The sequence below is a fragment of the Cyprinus carpio genome, chromosome B16 (assembly GCF_018340385.1).
Source record: "Cyprinus carpio isolate SPL01 chromosome B16, ASM1834038v1, whole genome shotgun sequence".
NCBI lineage: Eukaryota > Metazoa > Chordata > Actinopteri > Cypriniformes > Cyprinidae > Cyprinus > Cyprinus carpio.
Genome location: NC_056612.1, coordinates 15,298,502 through 15,320,768, shown reverse-complemented (window position 1 = coordinate 15,320,768; position 22,267 = coordinate 15,298,502). Strand labels below are relative to the sequence as shown.

General features: G+C 38.8%; 2 protein-coding genes across 3 annotated transcripts; one reads left to right on the top strand and one right to left on the bottom strand.

The window, feature by feature from the left end:
- The first annotated feature begins 61 nt into the window (after positions 1-61).
- LOC109104783 (derlin-1) lies at positions 62-8,617 on the top strand. Its single transcript, XM_019118061.2, has 8 exons — positions 62-386; positions 3,621-3,732; positions 4,450-4,514; positions 4,853-4,879; positions 6,250-6,345; positions 6,443-6,495; positions 6,633-6,743; positions 6,942-8,617. Exons 1-8 carry the CDS (start codon positions 234-236, stop codon positions 7,084-7,086), a joined length of 762 nt encoding a protein of 253 aa, XP_018973606.1. The 5' UTR covers positions 62-233; the 3' UTR covers positions 7,087-8,617.
- A 913-nt stretch (positions 8,618-9,530) lies between these two features.
- Positions 9,531-22,189, bottom strand: LOC122134040 (zinc fingers and homeoboxes protein 2-like). Of its 2 annotated transcripts, none has more exons than XM_042741029.1 (2): positions 22,065-22,189; positions 9,531-12,113 (listed from the first exon to the last, which is right to left on the bottom strand). In XM_042741029.1, exon 2 carries the CDS (start codon positions 11,956-11,958, stop codon positions 9,541-9,543), a length of 2,418 nt encoding a protein of 805 aa, XP_042596963.1. In that variant the 5' UTR covers positions 11,959-12,113; positions 22,065-22,189; the 3' UTR covers positions 9,531-9,540. The 2 variants fall into 2 exon arrangements, with proteins under 2 accessions (XP_042596963.1, XP_018973601.1); XM_019118056.2 differs by lacking the exon at positions 22,065-22,189 and adding an exon at positions 21,434-21,807.
- Between the last annotated feature and the right edge of the window lie 78 nt (positions 22,190-22,267).

Sequence of the window (22,267 nt, the reverse complement as noted above, 5' to 3'; positions counted from 1 at the left end):
TTTCTTTGTATGACTGTTATTTTGACAGTGAAATCTAACGGAAAACCGCAACAAGGACGTATCTGTACGCGGCCACGTCACGTAAACTAAACGGGGAAGGAGTGCGTACATCAGGGTAACCAAAATAGAAGAAGACTGAGACAGCGTTTCTGCGCTGTGATCACAGATCCGTTAGTTGCAGCCGCTCGTTTTCCTAAACTGCATCGGAGGAGAACCGACAGTCATATGGCAAGATGTCAGATATCGGGGACTGGTTTAAAAACATCCCTTTCATCACTCGTTACTGGTTTGCTGGCTCAATTGCAGTGCCGCTAATAGGAAAGCTGGGATTAATCAGTCCTGTGTATCTCGTGCTATGGCCGGAGGCATTCTTTCATAAATTCCAGGTAGGTTTACGTTTAATTAAACAGTAGGGAGAGTTTAGACGACAGCAGCGATGACAAGGCCTTGCTGTAGGCCTCGGACTGAAGTAACGTTACACTGATGTCCACACAGCGTCCTGGAGAACTGTGCTCTAGAGTCTAGTGAACGGTTGATGATGATTGACGGTTGAGTGATTTGTGTTCAGAATCTCATGCACACTGCACCTGATTGCCTGAATTACGTGGTTTGTTATATACTATATTTTATTTTTTTGTACATTAGGAAGTTTTAATGTTAGGTATTTAAAGGTTGTCGAAGCGAATACGAACACTTAATTGATGTTTTATGATTAAGCAGAATGTGAACGGTAAGAGATGGCAAAAAGCGTAACACGTGCTATTTGTGCTTTGACAGTATCCTAGTTTATTTAACCTAATCCCTCCATATGTAATACTGATGATATTACTATAGTATTGAAAGACATGAAACGCAATTTGAATCAAAAGTGGCGCACCTACAGAAAAAAAACAAAAACAAAACCGTAACACTGAACGCGTCACAGGCTGCTCTGTTCAACCAATGACAGTCGAGTACGCGTCCGAGGCTACTTCCGGGACAACCGGCTTTTTTCATGGGCTGTCAAATTAAGTTTTTCCTTTCACAATAACTGCTTCTCACTGTGATGGCAAATATTTTAGCCTTGTTTACTATAACTAATTAGGTAATATGTGAGTTTTGCGACATATATTAGAAATAATGGTATTCTGTTGTCCACAATGTGGAGGTCGTCTTTTCTAATGCCTAATTCTTACAGTCTGCCTAAACTCTAAATATTGTGAATATATTAAAATACGTAATTAACCGTGATCATTAATTATCAAAAATATGATATTTTATTGTTTTCGGTGTCAGTTATTTCCACCAGGTGGCGCCAAGCAATTTGTTTTTGTGGGCTAAAAGTGTAAAACGACAAGATTAATGCTTTTGAGAAACATTTGCATCCATTATTTCCATCTTTTTTGCTATTGCACTAAATTATGAGCTTCTCTGGGTGGTTAATTATCACGTGTTAATATCAAAAACCTATGTATAGGCCTAGATTATGTACATTGTTTTCTTCAGAACAGTTTTAGTAGTTAAAGCAGGGGTTGACAAAATGGGTCCCAGGGACCCCCGGGGAGTCGGTGGAAAAGTTGAGAGATTATCAGTGTGAATGAATAAATAATAATTAAAAACTCATACTAAACTAAATAAACAAATGCAATACTTATTAAAGTACAATAATTTAATGAAAATACTTTTAAAAAAATATAGAATAAATAGATTATACATCTAATAATGCTGCAGCACTATGAGTAGGGAAATTTTGTATAATGTAATGTAAAACAAATACATACATATATTTTCCAAATAATATTTTACACAGATTTATACTCTTAATTTTTTATACATAAAAATATGTAGCTCTTTTAAACTTTAGAATGGGGGTCCCTTGCAAGATGATGATTATGTTTGGGGGTCTGTGTCATGTAATAGATTGAAAAGCTGTCATGCAAGTCCTAAACTGTGTGTGGTGGGATAATGCACCACTCCTTAAGAAGTAAAGCCCCCAAGAAGTTATTTTAATATGTATTTGGAAACCCACCTCACACTGTCTGGTCGTTTGGTAGCGTTTAGCATCCATCACGTGTCACTATGTCCTTAACAGTGAGATTTCACTGATATTTCTTTGGCTTATCTAGTTTGTAAATGGCAGCATTATTGTTTTAATGATACGTTTTTGTGAGTGATGCACCTGGAATTCAGGCACGGAGTAATTTGACCTCTTCTAATGGTTAATTAACCTGTGATTCATTTTTGTTGAGCAATTTTAGTTGAAATTTAGGAACTTAAATGTTGAGCGTCTTTTAATATGGCGTTTCTATGATTTATCAACTCCCTTTGAACATGCTCTAAACTTAACTCCTGTCTGCTCACCATTAGCTAACCTTTCATGACCTCTTTCCTGCCAGTGCAGGTTTCTTCTGGATTATGGCACAGATATAGGAAGTAAACTATATCTGAGGAAAATGAGTGAGATCACCCACTTTAAAGAGCATACATTGCTAAGCCAATGGTAACGTAAAGTTTTTTTTTTTGTCACAGTGAACCGCTGCTCACATTGGCACATTTGTCTTGTGAAGGAACCATTTAGAGGTTGAGAAGCGGCCAAATAAGCCTCTCCCCGTCCTCTCACGGCATACCAATCCTGCTGTGCTTTTTAACCCACTTTTCTCTATGCTGCAGTCCACAGAGGTCACCTCTCCACACAAGTGAGCTTGCGTGATTTATGCTGCAGTGTGCGAGGGGGCCGTTGGACTGCCTGGCTACCGCAGAGCCAGTTCAGACGCCAACATCAAAGCATTGCTGCTCAGCGGATTCACAGTCCCCCAGACCGAAACCCTGCTAGCTCAGAGTTTCTGTGTGTGCCGGAGGGAGGAGAGAAAGCACTAGAAGTGAGGGAGGGATACAGGGAAAGGGAGGAGAACAAGACAGCCGAGGACTATAGAGAGGGATAAGGTGTGCATGTGCATGTTTAGAGCAAATTAAACACCGGAGAGTGTTAAAAAAAATTGTGCAGGGGAGTGTGTTTGTTGTTTACTGACCCAGTTTTTCTAGTCTGGGAATTACCGAACAAATCTGGATAACAGACCAGATGAGTGTCTGTTCCTCTCAGAGCGTGATGTCTGGTGTAATAGCCGCAGTCGTGCTCAGGCACATGGATAATGAGTCCACAATGTGTGGGGAATCAAATCTGCAGTGCAAGCATGGTAGCTATAACTTTCAGGCAGCGCTGGTGACTGCATACAAATGCTGCTTGCTGGATATTCTCAGTGCCTGTTGGTTTTCTGTACTTCTACTTCAGTTTAAAGGGATAATACCAATTATTCACCTTCATGCCGTTCCAAACCTGTATGACCTTTTTTTCTTCTGCAGAACACAAAAGATATTTCGGTAGATATTTTTGGTAAGATATTTTGGCTAGATGACGTTGGTAACCAAACCGTCAATTCATACAGGGTCGAACTAACATGAGGATGAGTGAATAATATTTTTTTATTTTTTTGGGTGAACTATCCCTTTAAGTATCTTATGTCTGTTGATTTTTAAATCAGTAAGTACTTTGATGCAGCTGTTCAAATAAGCCAGAATCAGTGTGCATCTCCAACGGTAATCTGCGTCAAGTCATTAATCATTTTTCTGTGTTCTCTCAACAGATATGGAGACCAATATCTGCAACATTGTATTTCCCAGTTGGGCCAGGGACGGGTTTTCTATACCTGGTTAATTTGTATTTCCTCTACCAGTACTCCACAAGGCTTGAAACAGGTAGCTTCTGGATCCTAAAATATATTAAATGTCCTTTAATTTAAATAATGTGTGACTGGACTTAAAAGGGCACTCAGTATTTTTAGTTTCATTCTTACCTAGAGGTTTGTCATCTGCCGCTTTAAATCCTCAATCTCACTTAATGTTTAAGTCAGGTGGATTCTGATTGGCTGTCAGTGTTTTATCGCTGGAATTTTTTTTTTGAAACTGTTGTGTGGACTTGCTGTCCTCATATATAACACAGAGGAACAATATTGGAATCACCTTCAGAAAATTGAATGAAAAAAAAAAACCAGCCAGTCAGAATTCACCCAAATTTAACAATACAGTAATTGTTATAGTTATCTTTACAGTTATCGTTATTGGTGTGAATGGCCTTTTATACTGACACCTAGTGGTGTAGACGCAGCACTGCAAGATTTCATTAACTGAGGGGATATTCCATGAGAGAAAATGTCCAATAATAGGGGTTACTAATATAAAGAGAGAATTATTCAGATAATCAAATAATTTCAAATGGCAGCCCCTGTGAGGTGAGCCGCTTCATGTAAAATAAAACAGTATCTTTCTAGTCTTACAATGACTTGTCATATCTCACTATGATGTACTGAGTTAAAAAAAAAATACTGTTCTTTATGTTTAAAACTATTTGATCAGGAAGTGAAGTGATGTTTAATATGGGATGTGACATCTCATCATATTTTCTCTCTTTTACAGGAGCTTTTGATGGAAGACCAGCAGACTACATGTTCATGCTTCTATTCAACTGGATTTGCATTGTTGTATCCTTTCTGTCCTGTACACACTATACTGTAATATTTTATAATAAGATTAAATATGTCATTCAGTGCAACACAAACATGTGATTAGTCATTGTCATCAAATGATTTGCGTCTGTACAGCGCATCCCCATTAACAGTGAATGACTTCACTCAGTGGATGTGATGTGCTGAATTCAGCATTTTAGAATATTGCATTAAATGATTTAATATCCTCTGAAGATGTGGTTTTGCTATACATGCCATACAGCGTCCAGTCAGCAAGAAAAAGCTTTTCTAGGAGTCACGTTCATTTTCCTTTGACACACAGCCTTTATCTGTCCTTAACATTTATAATTCAGATTACAGGCCTAATGATGGACATGCAGGTTAGTCAGAGTTTTTTTCTTCCTTTTTCTAAATGTGAAACTTTCCACTTTTTTGTATGATTAGCACTTAGTAAAGTGGAGGATATTTATTAACAAGTCAAATAATGAAGCTATCTTCATTCTCTCTTTAAAAAGTGATTGTTTTTAATTGGTGCTGTCAAACGATTAATCAGGATTAATTGCATCCAAAATAAAAGTTTTTGTTTATATAATGTGTGTGTGTGTTGTGTATATATAAATACATGTTCATACAGCATATATTTTGAAAGCATTTAAATATATATGTATATGTTTTTTAAAAGTTGATATAAATCATTAACATTAAAAGGTACTATTAAAATATATATTTAATATAGTGCTGTCAAACAATTAGTTGTGATTAATCACATCCAAAATAAAAGTTTTTGTTTACACAATATGTGTGTACGGTGTATATTTATTTGTATATATAAAGACACACACATACAGTATATATATTTTTTGAAAAATTTCATGTATTTACATGTTTGTTTATATTCATATAATTTATAGTATATAAAAATATATTTAGTATATAAGTATAAATTAATTTATTCTTAAATATGTACATGCATGTGTTTGTATTTATATATACATAATAAATATACACAGTACACACACGTAAACAAATTTTTATTTTGGATGCAATTATTAGTTGGACAGCACTAATTTAATATGAAGTGTGATAATATATTTTCTAAAAGTCACTTATGCTCAGAAAGTCTGCATTTATTTGATCAAAAATACAGTAAAAATTTTAATGTTTAGAAAGATTATTACAATTCAACACAACTTCAGTGTATTTCAAAGCTGCAATTTCAACAGCCATTACTCCAGGTTTGAGTGTCACACAATCCTTCAGAAATCATTTTAATATGCTGATTTGGTGCTCAAGAAACATTTCTTATGATCAGTGCTGAAAACAGTATTTAGTGTAGTCAGTGAGTTATGAAAGAAGATGTGAACATACCCCCTGCCTCCCTACATCATCTTTCAAACATGAAATTGCATCAGAAGCAAATGTTACCCCTCTTATTTGGTGTAAATCATCATTAAATGAAGACATTTAAAAATGGTCTCAAAGCAGTTTTTGTCTTTCTAAAATCATCTGAAACCTTGTGCTGTTTATCTGAATGACGACCTTGTGTGATTTATGAGCATTCTTCTGCACTGCTGGAATTCCCATGGAGTTAATTAAGCTTTTTAATGTAACCTATTAGTTGTTTTTGCATTGCATGACATTTAAAAGTATCTTTTGTCTTTATTTTGTGAGGGAAATTCTGTAATGTTACATTTTCATTTTCATTTCCTTATTCATTTGTTCATAAATATTGGCTTGTTTGTGCTTGCAGCTCCTGATGATCCCTTTGATCATGTCTGTTCTGTACGTCTGGGCTCAACTAAATCGTGACACGATTGTATCTTTCTGGTTTGGCACCAGATTCAAGGTATTCACTGCATTATTACTACAATATGATTTTACATGATATACTGATGTGTTTTAACACTCCACACTAAAACCTGTTCATGTTCCCACTAACACAGGCTTGTTATCTCCCTTGGGTCATTCTGGGATTCAACTATATCATTGGTGGCTCGTAAGAATAAACACACACACACACACACACACAGATTATTATTCAAATGTCATAGTAATTTGATGTAGATGTTGTATAACATTGAGTCATCATAGTCACATAATAATTATTGTAACAATAACCATTTCTTTCTTTAGAATTGTCAACGAGCTGATTGGGAACTTAGTTGGTCACCTTTACTTCTTTCTGATGTTCAAATACCCCATGGACCTGGGTGGCAGGTCCTTCCTCTCCACCCCACAGTTCCTGTGAGTTTATTGGCTGCACAGCTGGCCTCAGCTTCCTGTTATTATGAGTCAAGCAATGCTGATATGAATGAAGTGCCTTTTCTCAAATTACTAATTTATGAATCTTTAGTTAAATGAAAGTGACAAGTTAAGGGTTATTAAGGGTTAAGTGCAGTAATGATACTGTTATGCTTTAGTGTCATCATTTTTTTTTCTCAGGTACCAGATGTTCCCAAATCGACGAGGTGGGGTTTCTGGATTCGGCGTTCCTCCAAGCAGGAGACCTGTGCCCCAAGAGCAGGCAGGAGGCGGAGGAGGTGGGCGTCATAACTGGGGTCAAGGCTTTCGGCTGGGGGACGACTGAAGTCTTGACTCTTCCATCGGCGGATAAATACAGAAGTGTCTAACATCAATGCTGCAGAATATGAATTTTATATGTTTTGGGTTTGTGTTTTTTGCATTTCTTCTGACCCAAAAGGAAAAGTGACGGCGCTCTTTCCCAGCGTTACATATTTTCCTCTTACTCTCAATGTCATATCACACTGTTATTGAGTTTCTCAGTGTGTACAGAAACTCTGCAGAAATATGTGCAGTAGCAGAGTTGGTGTAATAGTAGGAAATTCAGGGGACTTTGATTGTGTTTCCCATAATATGACTGCATCCTTCAGCGTATTCATGTTCCTTGCTCACAGTCAAATGTAGATTCATTTCTCTATGAACTGTTCAGTATAGATTGTTTGTTAGCCTGGTTGTTTAGGAATGGACTTCAAATCTATTTTTTTTTTAAATCACCTCATTTGTCAAAATTAATTAGGTTAAATTTGTTGTAAATTTTCTTAAGCATTACTTATGCTTTACATTTGCAAATGAACTGAATTACCAATCAGAACATGCAGATGAAAGTGCTGTGCATATTTCATCTGTTTTATATGTTTAGATGCCAGCCTTGAGTAAAACTGCCATGCACTTTTCACACATTACTGATGATTCAACTAAATTAAGATTTGTCTTATATGTACACATGCCATCTGACAGCAAACAGGAACCTAAGTTTTATAATTATTTTTACACTGAAAGTTATATTTATTGCTTTCATTGCTATCGTATTTGATTTTAGTATGCACTAAATGACATTTTGATATCATGTCCCTCAGCACATTGTTTGGATAAAGGTGCTTTACAAAATCCAGATACATTTATGTGTATATTGTGTATAATGGTGATACAGTCATATCAAAGTTATACAAAGTGAACTCTTGCCAAAATCTTTAAGTTACTACTGTTCCAAACTACAAACTTTACTAAAATGTTCAGTTTACATTTCTAGTGCTTTATTACTGCCATTTCATTGAGTGCTTGTTCAATTACAGATGCTACAAATAAACTGTAAACAGCAACTGTGCTCACTAATTTGAGTACATTGATTTTACAGTGTCTTGAGGGACACACTCAGGATACAGGCGCCTTAAAGTTGCAGCACCCTGAAAAGAAACTTACTGTAAGAAAATTAGCAGCTCCTAATGAAACTGAAAGGTTTTTTTTTTTTTTTTTTTTCTTTGGCAATGCTACTGATGTGTAAACAATGAGACTTGAAACAGGCTTTCAATCAGTTGTGATTTATTGAATTACAGCAGACTGGTTCTTATAAAGAGCAAGCAGGATTCTTGGTAGCAGTACAGTATTCCTGGTACATGTCTGAACATGACACTAAAGCAGCTGCAGGAAAAAGAAATACATTTAAGCGAGCTGAAAGCAGTTCACAGCTGAGTAGTGGAAAAATGGATCTATGTGTTGGGATACCAGGAAAAGCCAACATGATACGGATAAATTTGCATTTACTGTAATATTGCCAGAAATTAGCCTATAACTACAAATAAACATGTGCTGTGCATCTCTGTATTGTATTGATTTCAGTTTTGATTATGTCCATCATGTAGCTCTGTACCCTTGGCAATAAGGTACAGTATGAGAGTGCAGGCAATGTGTTTATGGTCCAAAGAAAAGTCCATAATATCACCTCGTTTTCTAGAATAAGATGGTTTTTATTGAAGCACCGCTTGTATGTGTCCACTTGAAATATTAAGTGCCATCATGGACCACATTGTGTTTTAAACCAGCTTCACCGGCAGGTGGGTTAGTTTTGTGTCCACTCACAAAAATGATTGAACATTCCATTATAAGGGTCAAGGGAAATGTCTTGGGACTCCTATTATAAACGTAACAAAAGTCTCATCTTCAAAAAATTGTACAAATCAGTTGAAGTACAGAAAAAATATTTACAAGGGCCCTTTTAAAAAACAAACACATAATAATAACAACATAGCAGTCAAACTTTGGCACTCCATGGTCACTCTCCAGACAGTGTTTCAAAGATGCTCCCAAGTCCATCTCGTCTCTGATAACCTCAGATTCCAGATATGAGATCATTGGTTCCATTCACGACAACAGAGGTCATTCCTTAATCATCAGGCCCATCTAGTTTAGTCATAGCAGCCTGTTTTCTTCTGCAACAGAACAAGCAACAAATGCCACTTGACTCACATAAATTATGGATGAAGCTTTGAAAGAAAATCCAAAATTGACACACTGCCCCCCTCCCAGCACACATAAAATTTGGGCTCTGCCCTCTCTCTCGCTGCCAAACTGTTTTTTAAAGGCTAAATTACAGACTGCCGACATTCTGGGTGTCTTACAACCACATCTGCTACATTATCATGAGAAGCAGCTATTTCTCAGGGAAAGAAACTCTCTCGCTCCTTCTCCATTCAAAATATCAACCAGCTAGTTAAAATAAAAAAGGACTATTACCTTTATCACTTCATCCTGTCACTCTGTGCTCTGTCGACAGAACTTCAAGGTCTCGTGCCACTTTCTGTGCATCATAATCTTTGCCTTCAATGTCAGCTGCCAAGGAAACCCACCTCTTACCATCTACACCCGCCTGTCCATGTTGATCCTTGCTCTTGCTGATATCAGGCATGTTGTGGCCCAGCTTACTGGTGAACCATTCGACTATGTTCTGGTTGGTTAGTTTCGACTGCTCTGCTAGCTTCTCAAAACCCTCCTCTTTTTGTACCTTTGTCTCTTGAAAGTGCCTTTGTAGTACACTCTGGGTCTGCTCCGAGATCACTGAGCTGTTTTGTCCATTCGGGCTGTTGTTGCTAAGACTTTGAAATTGCTCCATCCAACCTAACGTCCCATTTTTCAGAGCAGATCTGTTGTCCTTAAACCACCGGACAATTTCTGTACGAGCTAACCCTGTTTGGATCTCTAGTTGGTTGTACTCCTCTGGTGAGGGCCACTGGGTTTGTGCAAACATGTCTTTAAGAAGGCAGAGAGACTTGCCATCAATGGACTCTGGACACACTGAAGACGTGAGAATGGGAAGAGGTGAGTCCCTGACTCTGCTGTCCTGCTCATGGACTCCATTCAAGGTCCCCCTTTGAAGGTGATGCTCCAGCCTTTTTGAGCCCATCGAGTTGAGCAAGGCTTGCTCCAGGTTGTCTCGTAGTGCACGGCGCTCCGTAAACCAGCAATCAATTTCAGTTTTGGAGAGCCTGGTGTCTGCCACAAGGTGCTCCATCTCAGCCTGGGTTGGGAAGCTAGTCCTTTGGAAACTCTCCTCTAACTTTTTCATTTGCTCTGAGGATTTGCCTTTAACTCTCTCTAGTAGGGGAAACTGTGTGGCAACAGGCTTATGCGGTTGGCTGTCCTTCGAAGAGAGGTCTGTTTTAATCTGTTGCACTGCCTTATGGTTTCCATGGCGCTGATCACTGAACCATTTTTTGATCTCTCCCCAGGAGAGGCCAGTCGTCTCAATGAGACGATACACTTCTTCATCATCAGGAAACTGGCACTGAGCATAGCTGGTGGTCAGCTCTCTGATCTGATCAGGGGTTTTCTCACAATCTGAAGAAAGGCTTGGTGTCGGAGAGACAGACTTGGGAGTGCTCTGAATGGACTGAATTATTGAAGGCCTCTTTATCTCTGGAGCAACCAGTGGTGCTCTGTGTGCCCTCTTGACACCCTGTGCTATTTGATTTGTCACTGTTAGTCCGAGAGGAGCACCAGTAGCAGTTGAGCCATTGGAAACCGGTGTTAACACCAGGCCAGATTGTCCAAGAACATGGCAAGGGACGGTCTGGATAAGGGGCTGTGAAGCTTTAGTGGACTGAGTTAACTGAGCAGGTAAGACAGTGAATGCCTGTTGAACAGGCTGAATCGTTCCATTGAACATCTTCTTTCGTGCTTCCTCAACCTCCTCGGGAGACCAGCTGATGCCTTGTTTTAGCCGTTGGGTAGTGAACCATACTTTGATTTGTTCTTCGGGGTGTTTGGAGGCTGCAGTGAGCCAAGAGAGCTCTGCTTGGGTAGGGTACGGAAACTTGTTGAAGGAGGTTATGAGGGTCAAGTTGCCATCTAGCGAGGGGTTGTATTTTGAAGTGTTCAAGGGGACGGCGATTTTTGGTACTAAATTGTAGTTAGGCGGGCGTTGTAAGGATGGCATTATATGAGAGAGGCCATCCTTAAGAGTTGCATCTGGGATTATCACAGTCCCATTCACATTCACAGCAGTAATTTGCTTTTTCGGTAGATCTTGAGCGAGTTTGTCCAACGGACTATCGTCCTCCAACTGTAAACTATCTGCTTTAGGCTTACCCACCTTAACAGTACTGGATTTGCTCAGAGGAAAAGCAGTAAAGTTCTCTCCTGACTGAGGGCTGGTGGTATCATAGATGGCGGCACAGTTCGAACCTTCGATTGTCTGTTCTAGAATAGTCTGACTGTTGAGTTTGATTCTCTTGAACTTGAAGTTGCTCTCGCCAGGATGGCATTTCTCATTGTGTTCGGTCAGAGAATCAAACTTTTTTGTGTTGAAGTTGCATACCGCACACAAGTACAGTGGGTTGAGTATTACATTGGGGTGGTTGGAATCGACATGATCTTTGAACTCATTGAGATTTTGTGTTGAAAAGGGACAGTATTTGCACTCATAGCCTCCCTGGAGTTTCCTCTGTGGTCGTGTTTTCACTTCAGGTTTTTCCAGCTCTGTTGCTTCCTGCACAGAGTTCACAGAACTCTTTCTATCCATCCAGTCCTCACTAGAAGACACATGTGAGGATCCATTTTCTTCCGGGCCGTCCACACAGGAATCCATTTCTTCTGGATCGTCTGCAGTTACCAAGTCATCCGGTCGGATCATGCAGGGTGTTGTAGACTTTCTTCGACTAGCCATGGTCAGGGAGTAAGACGGTACAGTGCAGGGGGACTCTGTTGATGGGCAATGGGCAGGTCTTTGTCTGGTGGAGGATCGGAAAAGGATGATTCCGCTGACTGTGAATGTCAGCTCCAATGGAAGTCTTCATGAGACTTCATCCCAGATCACACAGTCTATTTAAAAAAAAAATAATAAATACAAATTAAGTATTTATATAGCAAAACTAGATTTTCATGCATTGGGTAATGAGGTATGAACTATATGTAAAACAATTACTTGGATGCTTAAGGGGGTAAAACACATGACAAGAAGGACCACACCACATTGAGGTATAGCACACAGAATGTGTATATGTTCAGTTCTAAGTCAACTGATAAGATTCAAAATGGAAAAAGTGAAATACAAAAAAAAAAAACCATACAAAGGTTTCTCCCCTTTTTCGTGAATTAAAATGAAATTTTATAGGTTGGTGTATGACAAAAAAAAAATAAAAAATTACAAGAAACAAAGTAGGCCAAATTTATGTTGTCAAGCCAAGACAAACAGACAAACCTGTGACTGAAAATTTGTCTATAAACAAGGCATCTCCTAGCCTACAATATACATGTCCCTCGCATGTCCCTTTTTTAAAATTTGTACATGGTCAAACTTGTGAATTCCACAGAAGAATTTTGAGCAGTCTACAGTGTCCTATCAGGTGCTGTCGAGAGATGATAAACAGCTGTGCGGTGTGCAAAGATTGATAGAAAACACTGGTATCAATTTTAAGATGCTGCAAGTTCTATGTCTGACTCTGCTGATAATTTACTGACCGCCATGTCATCCAAGATGTGTAAGGTTTTTGATGAAAACATTCCAGCATGTAGTAGTAGACGTCATGGACTCAAAACGGTTGAAGGTCAAAATTACGGTTGAAGGTCAAAATTACAGCTTCAGTGCAGCTTCAAAGGGCTATAAACCATACCAGACGATGAATAAGGGTCTTATCTAGCGAAACATTTGGTCATTTAAAAAAAATAAAAGTGTATATGCTTTATAAACACTTTTCACTCACTTATGCCGACTGTCAAAACCGCTTCGGTGGATGACGTGGCGCGTCGGCGTTGCGTTATTAGTGACAAGCAAAGAGAGAGAACAAAACAAAAACGCTGTTCATGAATTAGAAGCACAAAACGAGAAAATGTCGGATGATTTCGATATAAGCCATGAGGAGATGGCTGGTTTTCCTTTGCTAAAGTAAGGAAACGTTATTTCCTTTTCTCCTACATTTCCCAGAGGCGCACGCACGACCCATACATGCTACGTCATCCGCCGGAACGGCTTCCGGTTTTGACAGTCAGCAGAAGTGAGAGAAAAGTGTTAAAAGCATATACTTTTTTTTTTTTTTTTTAAATGACCAATCGTTTCGCTAGACAAGACCCTTATTCATCGTCTGGTATCGTTTATAGCAGTTTAAAGCTGCACTGAAACTGTAATTTTGACCTTCAACCTTTTGGAGTCCATTGAAGTACATTATATGGAAAAAAATCCTGGAATGTTTTCATCAAAAACCTTAATTTATTTTCGACTGAAGAAAAAAATACATAAACATCTTGGATGACATGGGGTGAGTTAATTGTCAGGAAGTTTTAATTTGAAAGTGAACTAATCCTTTAATGTAAAAATGCAGAGTTTTTCAAGGTTATTCACTGTATAAAACAGATAAAGAATAAAGGCTTACAAGTCACCATGCCTCAATGTGACGCAAAAGGTATCAGTTTTTTAATCACAGTTAATTGTCACTTCAGGTGCAACACAGCTTGATTTAGTGTGAAAATCATCACAAAGGACTACAGAACCTCATTAGAAATTAAGCTGAGGTGTTACAGCTCCTGCATAAAAGCATTAAGATATGCACCCCAGTGCTGTGTATTATATTAGAGGCATCAGCAATATGGTGGTCAATCTAGATGGGAGGGGCAAAAACATCCTGTGCTAGGCTGAACTTGTCCAGTCCAATAATAGCCTTCCTCAGGCCTGTGTTGCCCTCAGCAGATCTAAGTACTTTTGAGACTGATTAAATATGGATGGGACCCTGAGCATCTCATATCACAGCCTCAACTCACTGTGAGAGCACCAGTATAATGTAACCTTAGAATTTTTTTCTTCTTCTTCTTACTTGAGACAACTGTGCTAAGGGCAAAAGGACAAAGTTCACAGGGGGAAAAATCATATTGACATTTTAAAACACCATTTAATATAGATGTGTGTGTGTGTGTATAGAGAGAGAGAGAGAGAGAAAGAGAGAGAGAGAGAGAGAAAAAAAGAGAAAGACTGAGATTCACCTAAATCAGCCAGTATATTTATTACCTCATGAAAATCAAAGGAAAGGGAAAACACTTGTCATGCAAACTCAGAGTTTTAAATGTTTGCCAAGGGCTTACAGGCAATAAAGAATGAGAAAGCATGAGTCTACATAAGTTATGATCACATAGCATTCAATCTAAAGCCATTCAAAAAGAAACATTACTTAGCCTCAAGTCTCAATTGCTGTTATTGACACAAGAAAAAAACTGAATGCTGTGAACTAAAGACCGTGCTAAAGGCAAATAACTAAAAACAATCAAAAAGGAAAAAAAAATCATAATCTTAGAATTGAAATGAAAGGATTTGACAAGTCTACTGACTACTTAAAGTGACATCAATATTAGAGCAATAGACTACTAAATGTTAACACAAGCTGGAGGGCGTTCAGCATGAAGCACAGTTTCTGTAACATAGTACGGCCTGTTGCAAAACAGAAAAGCACATAATGGTTCTCCTGTATGGATTCACATGCATTAACATGCGTGCTTCCAGGAGAGGATGTTGCTGAGGAGCCGCTGTGAAGGGGCGGAGACTGAGCTCTGTTAATAATGTGGAGCACAGTAGGGGGGGCTGAATTTGGGATTGAGGCAGAATTAATTTAAATCTCATCAAATGGGGCTCTAGAAGCCTGCAGCACTGCACAGATGTACACGGAGTGCTATTTTTCATGATAATACTGACAAAAAAAATGCTGAGTGTAATTGGTATAGATCACACCCCCTTCACCAATTTTTTGACTTTTAAATGTGGGCACTTCTGACTCCTTTTGAATATTAGGATGAGGTGGCAAAGGTCTCTGGATCCACAGCAGCAGTGATACCTGATGCTCAGTAACGTTCTTTATAAAACAGTAGCGCCACATATTCAATTTCAAGGTTGTAGTAACAAGAACACTGTTTAAGAGAGAAAATAATAATTTGTCTAAATGAGGATGATTGTGGATATCTGTAAGGATGAAGTAGTTTTGCAGTAGGAAAATGATACAGAGCTCAGAGCAAAGTCCTTTGGGTAGGTGTCCAGGCTTTCAGTGATTTGGGGTACCAAGGGACAGGCCTTGAAAAAGCTGGACTCATGCGTTGTCATGGAAACGGCCCAGCAGCAGGTGGGAGGGATTTTCTCCACAGAGATCCAGATGAGGAACGTTCCGCATTCCTATTTTTGACCGAGCCTGTTCTTTCGGGGTGAAACCCACACTGAGAGATTGCATTCATCCTATTAATTCTAGATTTGTATACTTGTGTATATGCTGAAGCATGTTTCATGAATCGGTACGAGTGGGTACATTAATTATGCTTATTCAGAGGAAGCAAAACTAAACTTAAACAAAAGCTAATATGTGCATCTTGCTGATACTGAGAACACAGAAACATGAATAAATGTCTGGTTGTATGTTCATTTCCTGGCACGGTCCATTAATAGATTACAAATTAAAGTATGAAAAAAGTATTTTTTATCTTTTCGGCAAATGATCAGTAAAAGGGTATGCTTAACCTTGAGAAAAAAAACACTGATTGTCAGCCTCAGAAAGTCAGACAAAATATTACGAGAATTTATTTTCTAATCGTTTTATAAAGACTGCAGCTTTTTCAACCCTATTACCAAAATGTGGGACATGTCTAAATACAGTTTACTTTTTTTTCCCAGTAATAAACATGAATTTAATTAAACATCAAAAAAAATGTTATGTTTTACTAATTATAATTATTTACTGATTAAAAAAAGCTTTGCTACAATTCATTTAATGTTAATTCACAATAATGACAAAAATTACAGTGTTGTATAATTTTAATTGTTGGCCACAGTTAAAGGCCAAAATCTGTTCAAATGGTGATCAAAGTCTGCATTTAAAACCAAAAAAGATAACCTTTTGGCTAAAAGTCAGGTAACATCAAAAAGTTCTCACCATTTATATATATAAAAAAAAAAACGACAAGAACATGAAAACTGTTCCTCTACAGCTTGGAGAAAAAGTAATGGGACACCAAACTGCAACCTATTCATGGAAATTGCCTTGTGTAGCTACACAGAGACTCATTCTGTGGCAAAAAGTACAATTCAAAAGAACATCTGAAATCAATATTCAATGAAAACAAAGGATTTTTAAGTTTGAAACTGGCCACTATTATGCAGGGAAAACCATGCTTAATTTTGACCAAGTAACCAGAGACAGAGGGCATGGCGTTCCTGCTAAAGCCATCTGTAAAGGCCTGGCTGCTCAGCAGCATACAGAGTCTTCAAAAGAAACCAAATCTCTGTGTTCGACCACAAAGTTATTATGGTAGCTGTCCCAGAGAGTTATGAAATACTCATGGAAAGGGTCATGCTGAGGATCAAGAGATCAGGGTCATGTTTGAACACTGCGTCTATGAGCCTTGGATGGAATACTTTAAATAAAATGCTAATCCGGTAACACCGGTTGGTTAACATGACTGTATCCACACTGACAAATGTTTTCATTGAACAACGACATTAAACAGGTTTTAATCATTCTGGACAGCCTTTATTGATCTGATGACTTGATAACATTTATAAAACACCAACCACAGCCAGTTTGGACATGAATGTAAACTCTTTTTCTGCCTTCTCTGGAAAACTCCTTATAAAACAAAAAAGAAAGGCTCTACTAAGCCTCCGATATGCTCGACAACTGGTTTGCTCAACAGATATCAGATTCATGCCACTGGACAGTGATCACTGCTGTCATCCATCTGTGAGTTTGAGTCATGACACATAAGATGCCCGAATAACACAGATCCCACTGAGATCGAAAGCTCTGCATGACTCCACACCAACACAACCACTTTAGAGAGGTTTATAGCTTTCCTCGTCTGATCTAATGCATTCCAACATGCTGATGTGAATTGAAAATTAAATCACAATTGTCTTCTTGTGCAATGATGCCACAACTGCTCATTTTGAAAGGACCTAATTTTGTATGTGTTTTTTTCTGTATTTGTCATCCTTTCCTATTAAAATGCGAAAACACAGAAAATCGAACCTGATCCGAATTATTTTATAACAGACGAAAGTTTCGGAGGCAGTGTGTAAACATGATTGACACAACGTGAGGTCGTATATATTTTTTAATGTGCAAAATTTCAGACTCTATGTGCAAAGACCTTAAGGCTGCACGATATATCGGTACCCTATTGGTTATCGGCTGTTATTTTAACATTTAGATTACCTTTTTGGTCTTCTAACACTCACTGAAAGTTAATCTTTTAAAATAATAATTTAATATCACAGTTTAATAATCAAACCTCAAAAGGATTTTTTTTTTCATACTGTAAATTCTAATGTTGTGATGCCTGAAATCACTTGTAGAATTTAAACTGATTGATTTTTATTTTATAGTATTTTCAATATATTTTAATTTGTCTAAACACAGAGGAATTTATTGCTTAGTGGACATCTTATGAAATTTATTATTTACCCATATTTGTTATAAATTCATTTATGCCATTTGCATTTAATCAAATCATTTCAATATGATTCCTTTATATATTTATAATCTAGCGTCTAGAAGTGTTAGTAGATCGGTAGGAAAAACATTACAAGCAGAGAACTGAAAAATAAGTGAGCTGTATGAAAGAGACGAGGAGTGGGTAAATTCTTCAACTCAGCTCAGGCATACAGCAAAAAAGAGCTTTGAAGTTATAATTTTACATCAAATGAACAATCTTCACTGACTACTGTTTATCGGTACAAACACATTCTGAGCTATTATCTATCGCTCTCAAAGTCTGAAATCCTCTACACGATGAAAACTTATTTAATTACATTGTATGACTGAATTATTCATGAATTAGGGCACTAGAAGCATGGTCTGTCTCTGCTGTTGTGCTCTGTTTGGACTCACAATATCACTACATTATCATCATAAATCTTTTAAAAATCAGCAGCCCACCTATCAATGATGTTTTCCTACTCTGTCACCTTTTTCACCCAGCTTCTCCTCACCTATAAAAAGAACAATTGAACTGGTATTTGTATCTTAGAAGTTCATCTAAACACCACCATTTCTGACAAGGCCTCAGAGGCTCCAGTTCAAAAATAATAAACTTCCTCTCAAAGCTAAAAATAGACACTCCACGTGACAGATATTGTTGACTGCAAACCCTTATTTTCCTTTCTCCAGTACTGTAATTCCAGGTCAGTGCACTGATAAGACTCAAGCATAAACTCAACATCTTTAGGCCTGAATCATTTTATCTCATGTCCCTAATGGAGCGACACCATCTTTCACAGTTGCTATAACAGTTTAGCTTCTCTAAAAATCATACAGCAGCTCTGACACAAGGTGAATGTCACCTGAGGATCTACAGGCTTTAAAATTTATCTGCCTGCACATGCAAATGAATAAATCTCTGTGTCATTTCTTAAAAATATTTACTATCCTGCTACTCAATATTATGTTCAGTATAGTTATACGCAGCATCTCCATTTCACCTCCAAAAAAGCTGGGTCACGACTGCAAAAGTAGGGCAGAATATTGGCAACAGAAAGGCTGCTCAACAGCGAGCGACTGCAAAAAGTTGAACGCTTCTCTCCCTTTAGGAAAACAACCATCTCAAACAGATTGTTTTGTTGTCTTTAGGCCTAGTTCAAGTAAGAATCTATTATGCTGAGGCCCATCTGTACAAGAGCCCAGCTGCTTTCACTGCCACTCAAACGCATTCAACACGCTCGAATATATATAATAATCATATACGAGAAATGACTGCAAGATATGACATGAATAGTGATGAATCATTATTTGTTGTACTCTTCATACAGCGGTCTAGTAAAAAAAAAAAAACTGAATAAGATAGTATGCCACCTTCAACTGCAACTTCAGCTGATCGCACACATCAGTTCTGACTCTCTCTTTTCCAGGACATGAACGCAAAGGGAAATTAATAGCTTTAGTAGTAATGACTAATAAATAACCTGGCTCCAATGTGAGGCCAGACTCCCTCACAAAGAGGCTCTGCTTTCAGTGGAGTCATGACCACCAGCACTGACAGAGAACACAGCTTTCAAGGGAGCCCAGCCCACGGCTGTGACATCAGCGACTGTCGGCTTAGTCACCAGCTACGAGGCAGAGGCAGCAGCAACCACCTCCTCAAAGACGTCAGCTCCTCACGAACGCGGGCAGCCATTTTGAATCCAGCCAGTCACCTGGCACAAACCGCATTTTGTGCCAGAGCAACTCGAGCAAGAGTTGTACTTTTGACAACACTCGTCACTACTTTGTAAAAGTTGCCTCACTTTTGGTTGCATGAATAACCCTTTGTAGTGAGAGATGTTTCCATACTACGACCCACAAGATGAACGCTAAAGGTTGGCAAGTGTATTTGTGTCAGGCAGAACCAGAATGTTTAGTAAATGGCGTAAATACAGAACAAACTTCAGTGAAACTGTGTCTGAATGCCCTTCAGTGAGCACAATGGGAAACATAACTTCAGAGACATAGGAATAGCGGTTTCTTTATAGTGTGTAAAATAAACAATATTCTGTTTAGGTCTAAGCCAGTTTTTAGAGATCGGCTTGGCTTAGATTAATAAACAACAATGAAATGTGGTTCTAATTGATAATCCAAAATACATTTCTAGATAAAGTCAACAAACATGAACAACCCATCGGATTTTCTCTCATTTAGCCTTACGCTGTAAACTAAACCAAACCTCAGATTATACAGTTCATGATATGATGGAGCATGTGGTAAGAAGAACACAAACAGAGTATTTTATGATGAGTAATACACCTAGGAAGGAGAAATATGATGTTTAAAGAGTCGCTGCAAGAGCTAAAGATACAGATGCACCTCTTCGATTTGAATCAGATTTAGTGAGAGCTTTATAGCCAAGTATGACTTTATTTAAACTCAAGAAAGCCCTCTGATCCTACAAAATTGCTCAACTTTACACTCAACCCACTAAACCATGTTGGAGAAAGATTCTAAAAGTGATTTTCCAGCAACATCAGACTACATGGAAAAAGTAGGAAAGATTTGTTATGGCTCAAGGCAGTGGTTTTCAAACCTCTCCATGAAGTGCCCCCAGCACTGCACATTTTGTATGTCTTCCTATATCTGACACACCCACTTCAGGTCCTGCAGTCTGCACTAATGAGCTGATGAGTCAAATCAGGTGTGATAGATGAGGGAGACATACAAAATGTGCAGTGCTGTACTCCAGGACAGGTTTGAGAACCACTGGCCTAAGTAAACAGTCCAGCATATCTTACACATATGGGAGATTTGATCTGTACTCTATGCATATCTGGGGAAAGCATTTGGAATTACATGTGACTGGACGCTGAAGCAAATATCACGTGTGGACCGTTAGTTTGACACACTTGAATCACCTGAAGTGTCTTAGGAATGCATTTACGATGCATCAACTGTATGCTATATTAAGAATTTTGAACAACTCAGATCGCCACTTACTGAGTAGTAAATTCAGCTTGAGAAATGCACTTGCTCTTTATAGGGTGCTACGAGTCTCTAGTAGTATGGATGCGACAATTTTGGGAACTATCACAGATGTGAGCACGGTGCTGCAATGTGGCTCGCGTCTAATGCGTGTGCCATGCAGTATGGTCGTGGAAGGCGTCACCACTGCCTACATCATACGACACCGAGCCCAAATCAAGTAGTTGCGTGCCATGCTCACTTCATACAAGCGCATGAATAAATCATTCTTAGTTCGAAATAGATTCCCGATCGTGGCGTACAATGGAAAAGATGGGTTTTTGGAGGCAAAACAGACTCCAATAAAAATCACTTGCACCGACGTAACGCCATGTCGACATTGGTAGCCATATTTTGCTGCTTATTTCGACATCAGAGAAGTAGACATGTTTTCGCGCCCATTGCTATTTAACTTTAACAATTCTATGAAACTTTCCGCAAGCCACACCAAATCAAAGCGCTGGAAACGTTAAAAAATGAGGTTATCGGGTCAGGTCGATGCGGTTATTCTGGTGCTCACTTTTTACAATATGCCTTGGGCAAACAAAGTTCAGCTGAAATAAACAACTGACATCAGAAGCACCTCACGGCACGTTTCGGACAACTACTTATTGTGTGTATTCAAACGCGCCCGCAACTTTAAAGCTTGTTTGCTAATTTTGCAAGCGACACAAATAATTCAGCCATTCTTACCTGCCCGCCAACCAACGGAAACCGCTGGGATGTGAGGTTACTGACAGCTAGACTCCAAAATTGCGTACTTTTCCACGTGTACAGCCCACAGAAGCGTACGGTTGTAACGATTCTGCCGAATTCTAAAGACAACAGCCGAAAAAAATTGGCGATCACAGGGGGATCTACGCCAAAACCCACATGATCAACTACGTCAGCAGACGTATTTGCATACGATACAAGACGCCGTTCCATCCTGACTTTGGAAACGAATTCTTAAACGCAAAAGTTTGAAAATCGCCGATGGCAGGCGCTGGCTTCGAGTGTAAGAGCAGTAGTTCACTTCGCCCTGTGCTTCCTTCTTTGAGATGAATAAACCGCTGTTGTTTTGACGTCCCCTGCGTGAGTTTGGATCACAGGTCATTGAATATTAAGCACTCTGGTGAAGGCCAGTGGCTGAGCGGTTCTCTCCTCACTCCTCCCATCCTCGCCTCTGTCCCCTCTCTCTCGCCCTCCCTCTCCTCACCCCCTCCCACGGTTTGACCTGGGAGGGGGTGCATCAAAACAACCAGGTCGACTTTTAAAATAAAATGAACGCATTGCAACTCGAAGAAACTAGTGCGGGAATACAGACGTCGCTATGGAAACCTACCTCGCGGACATTTTCTGAAGTTTGTGGCACTCTGCCAAATGCTGAAAAGATTAAAACTGTAAAGAGTACAATACCCTCAAAAGCCAGGAACAGAGTAACATATGACACAGTTATTTCTTTGGTAAATTCTAAGACGCGTGACGCAGTGGGCATGAACGCTGCTGCAGCAGAAGCTTATGAATTATTCATTAATCAGGACCGAC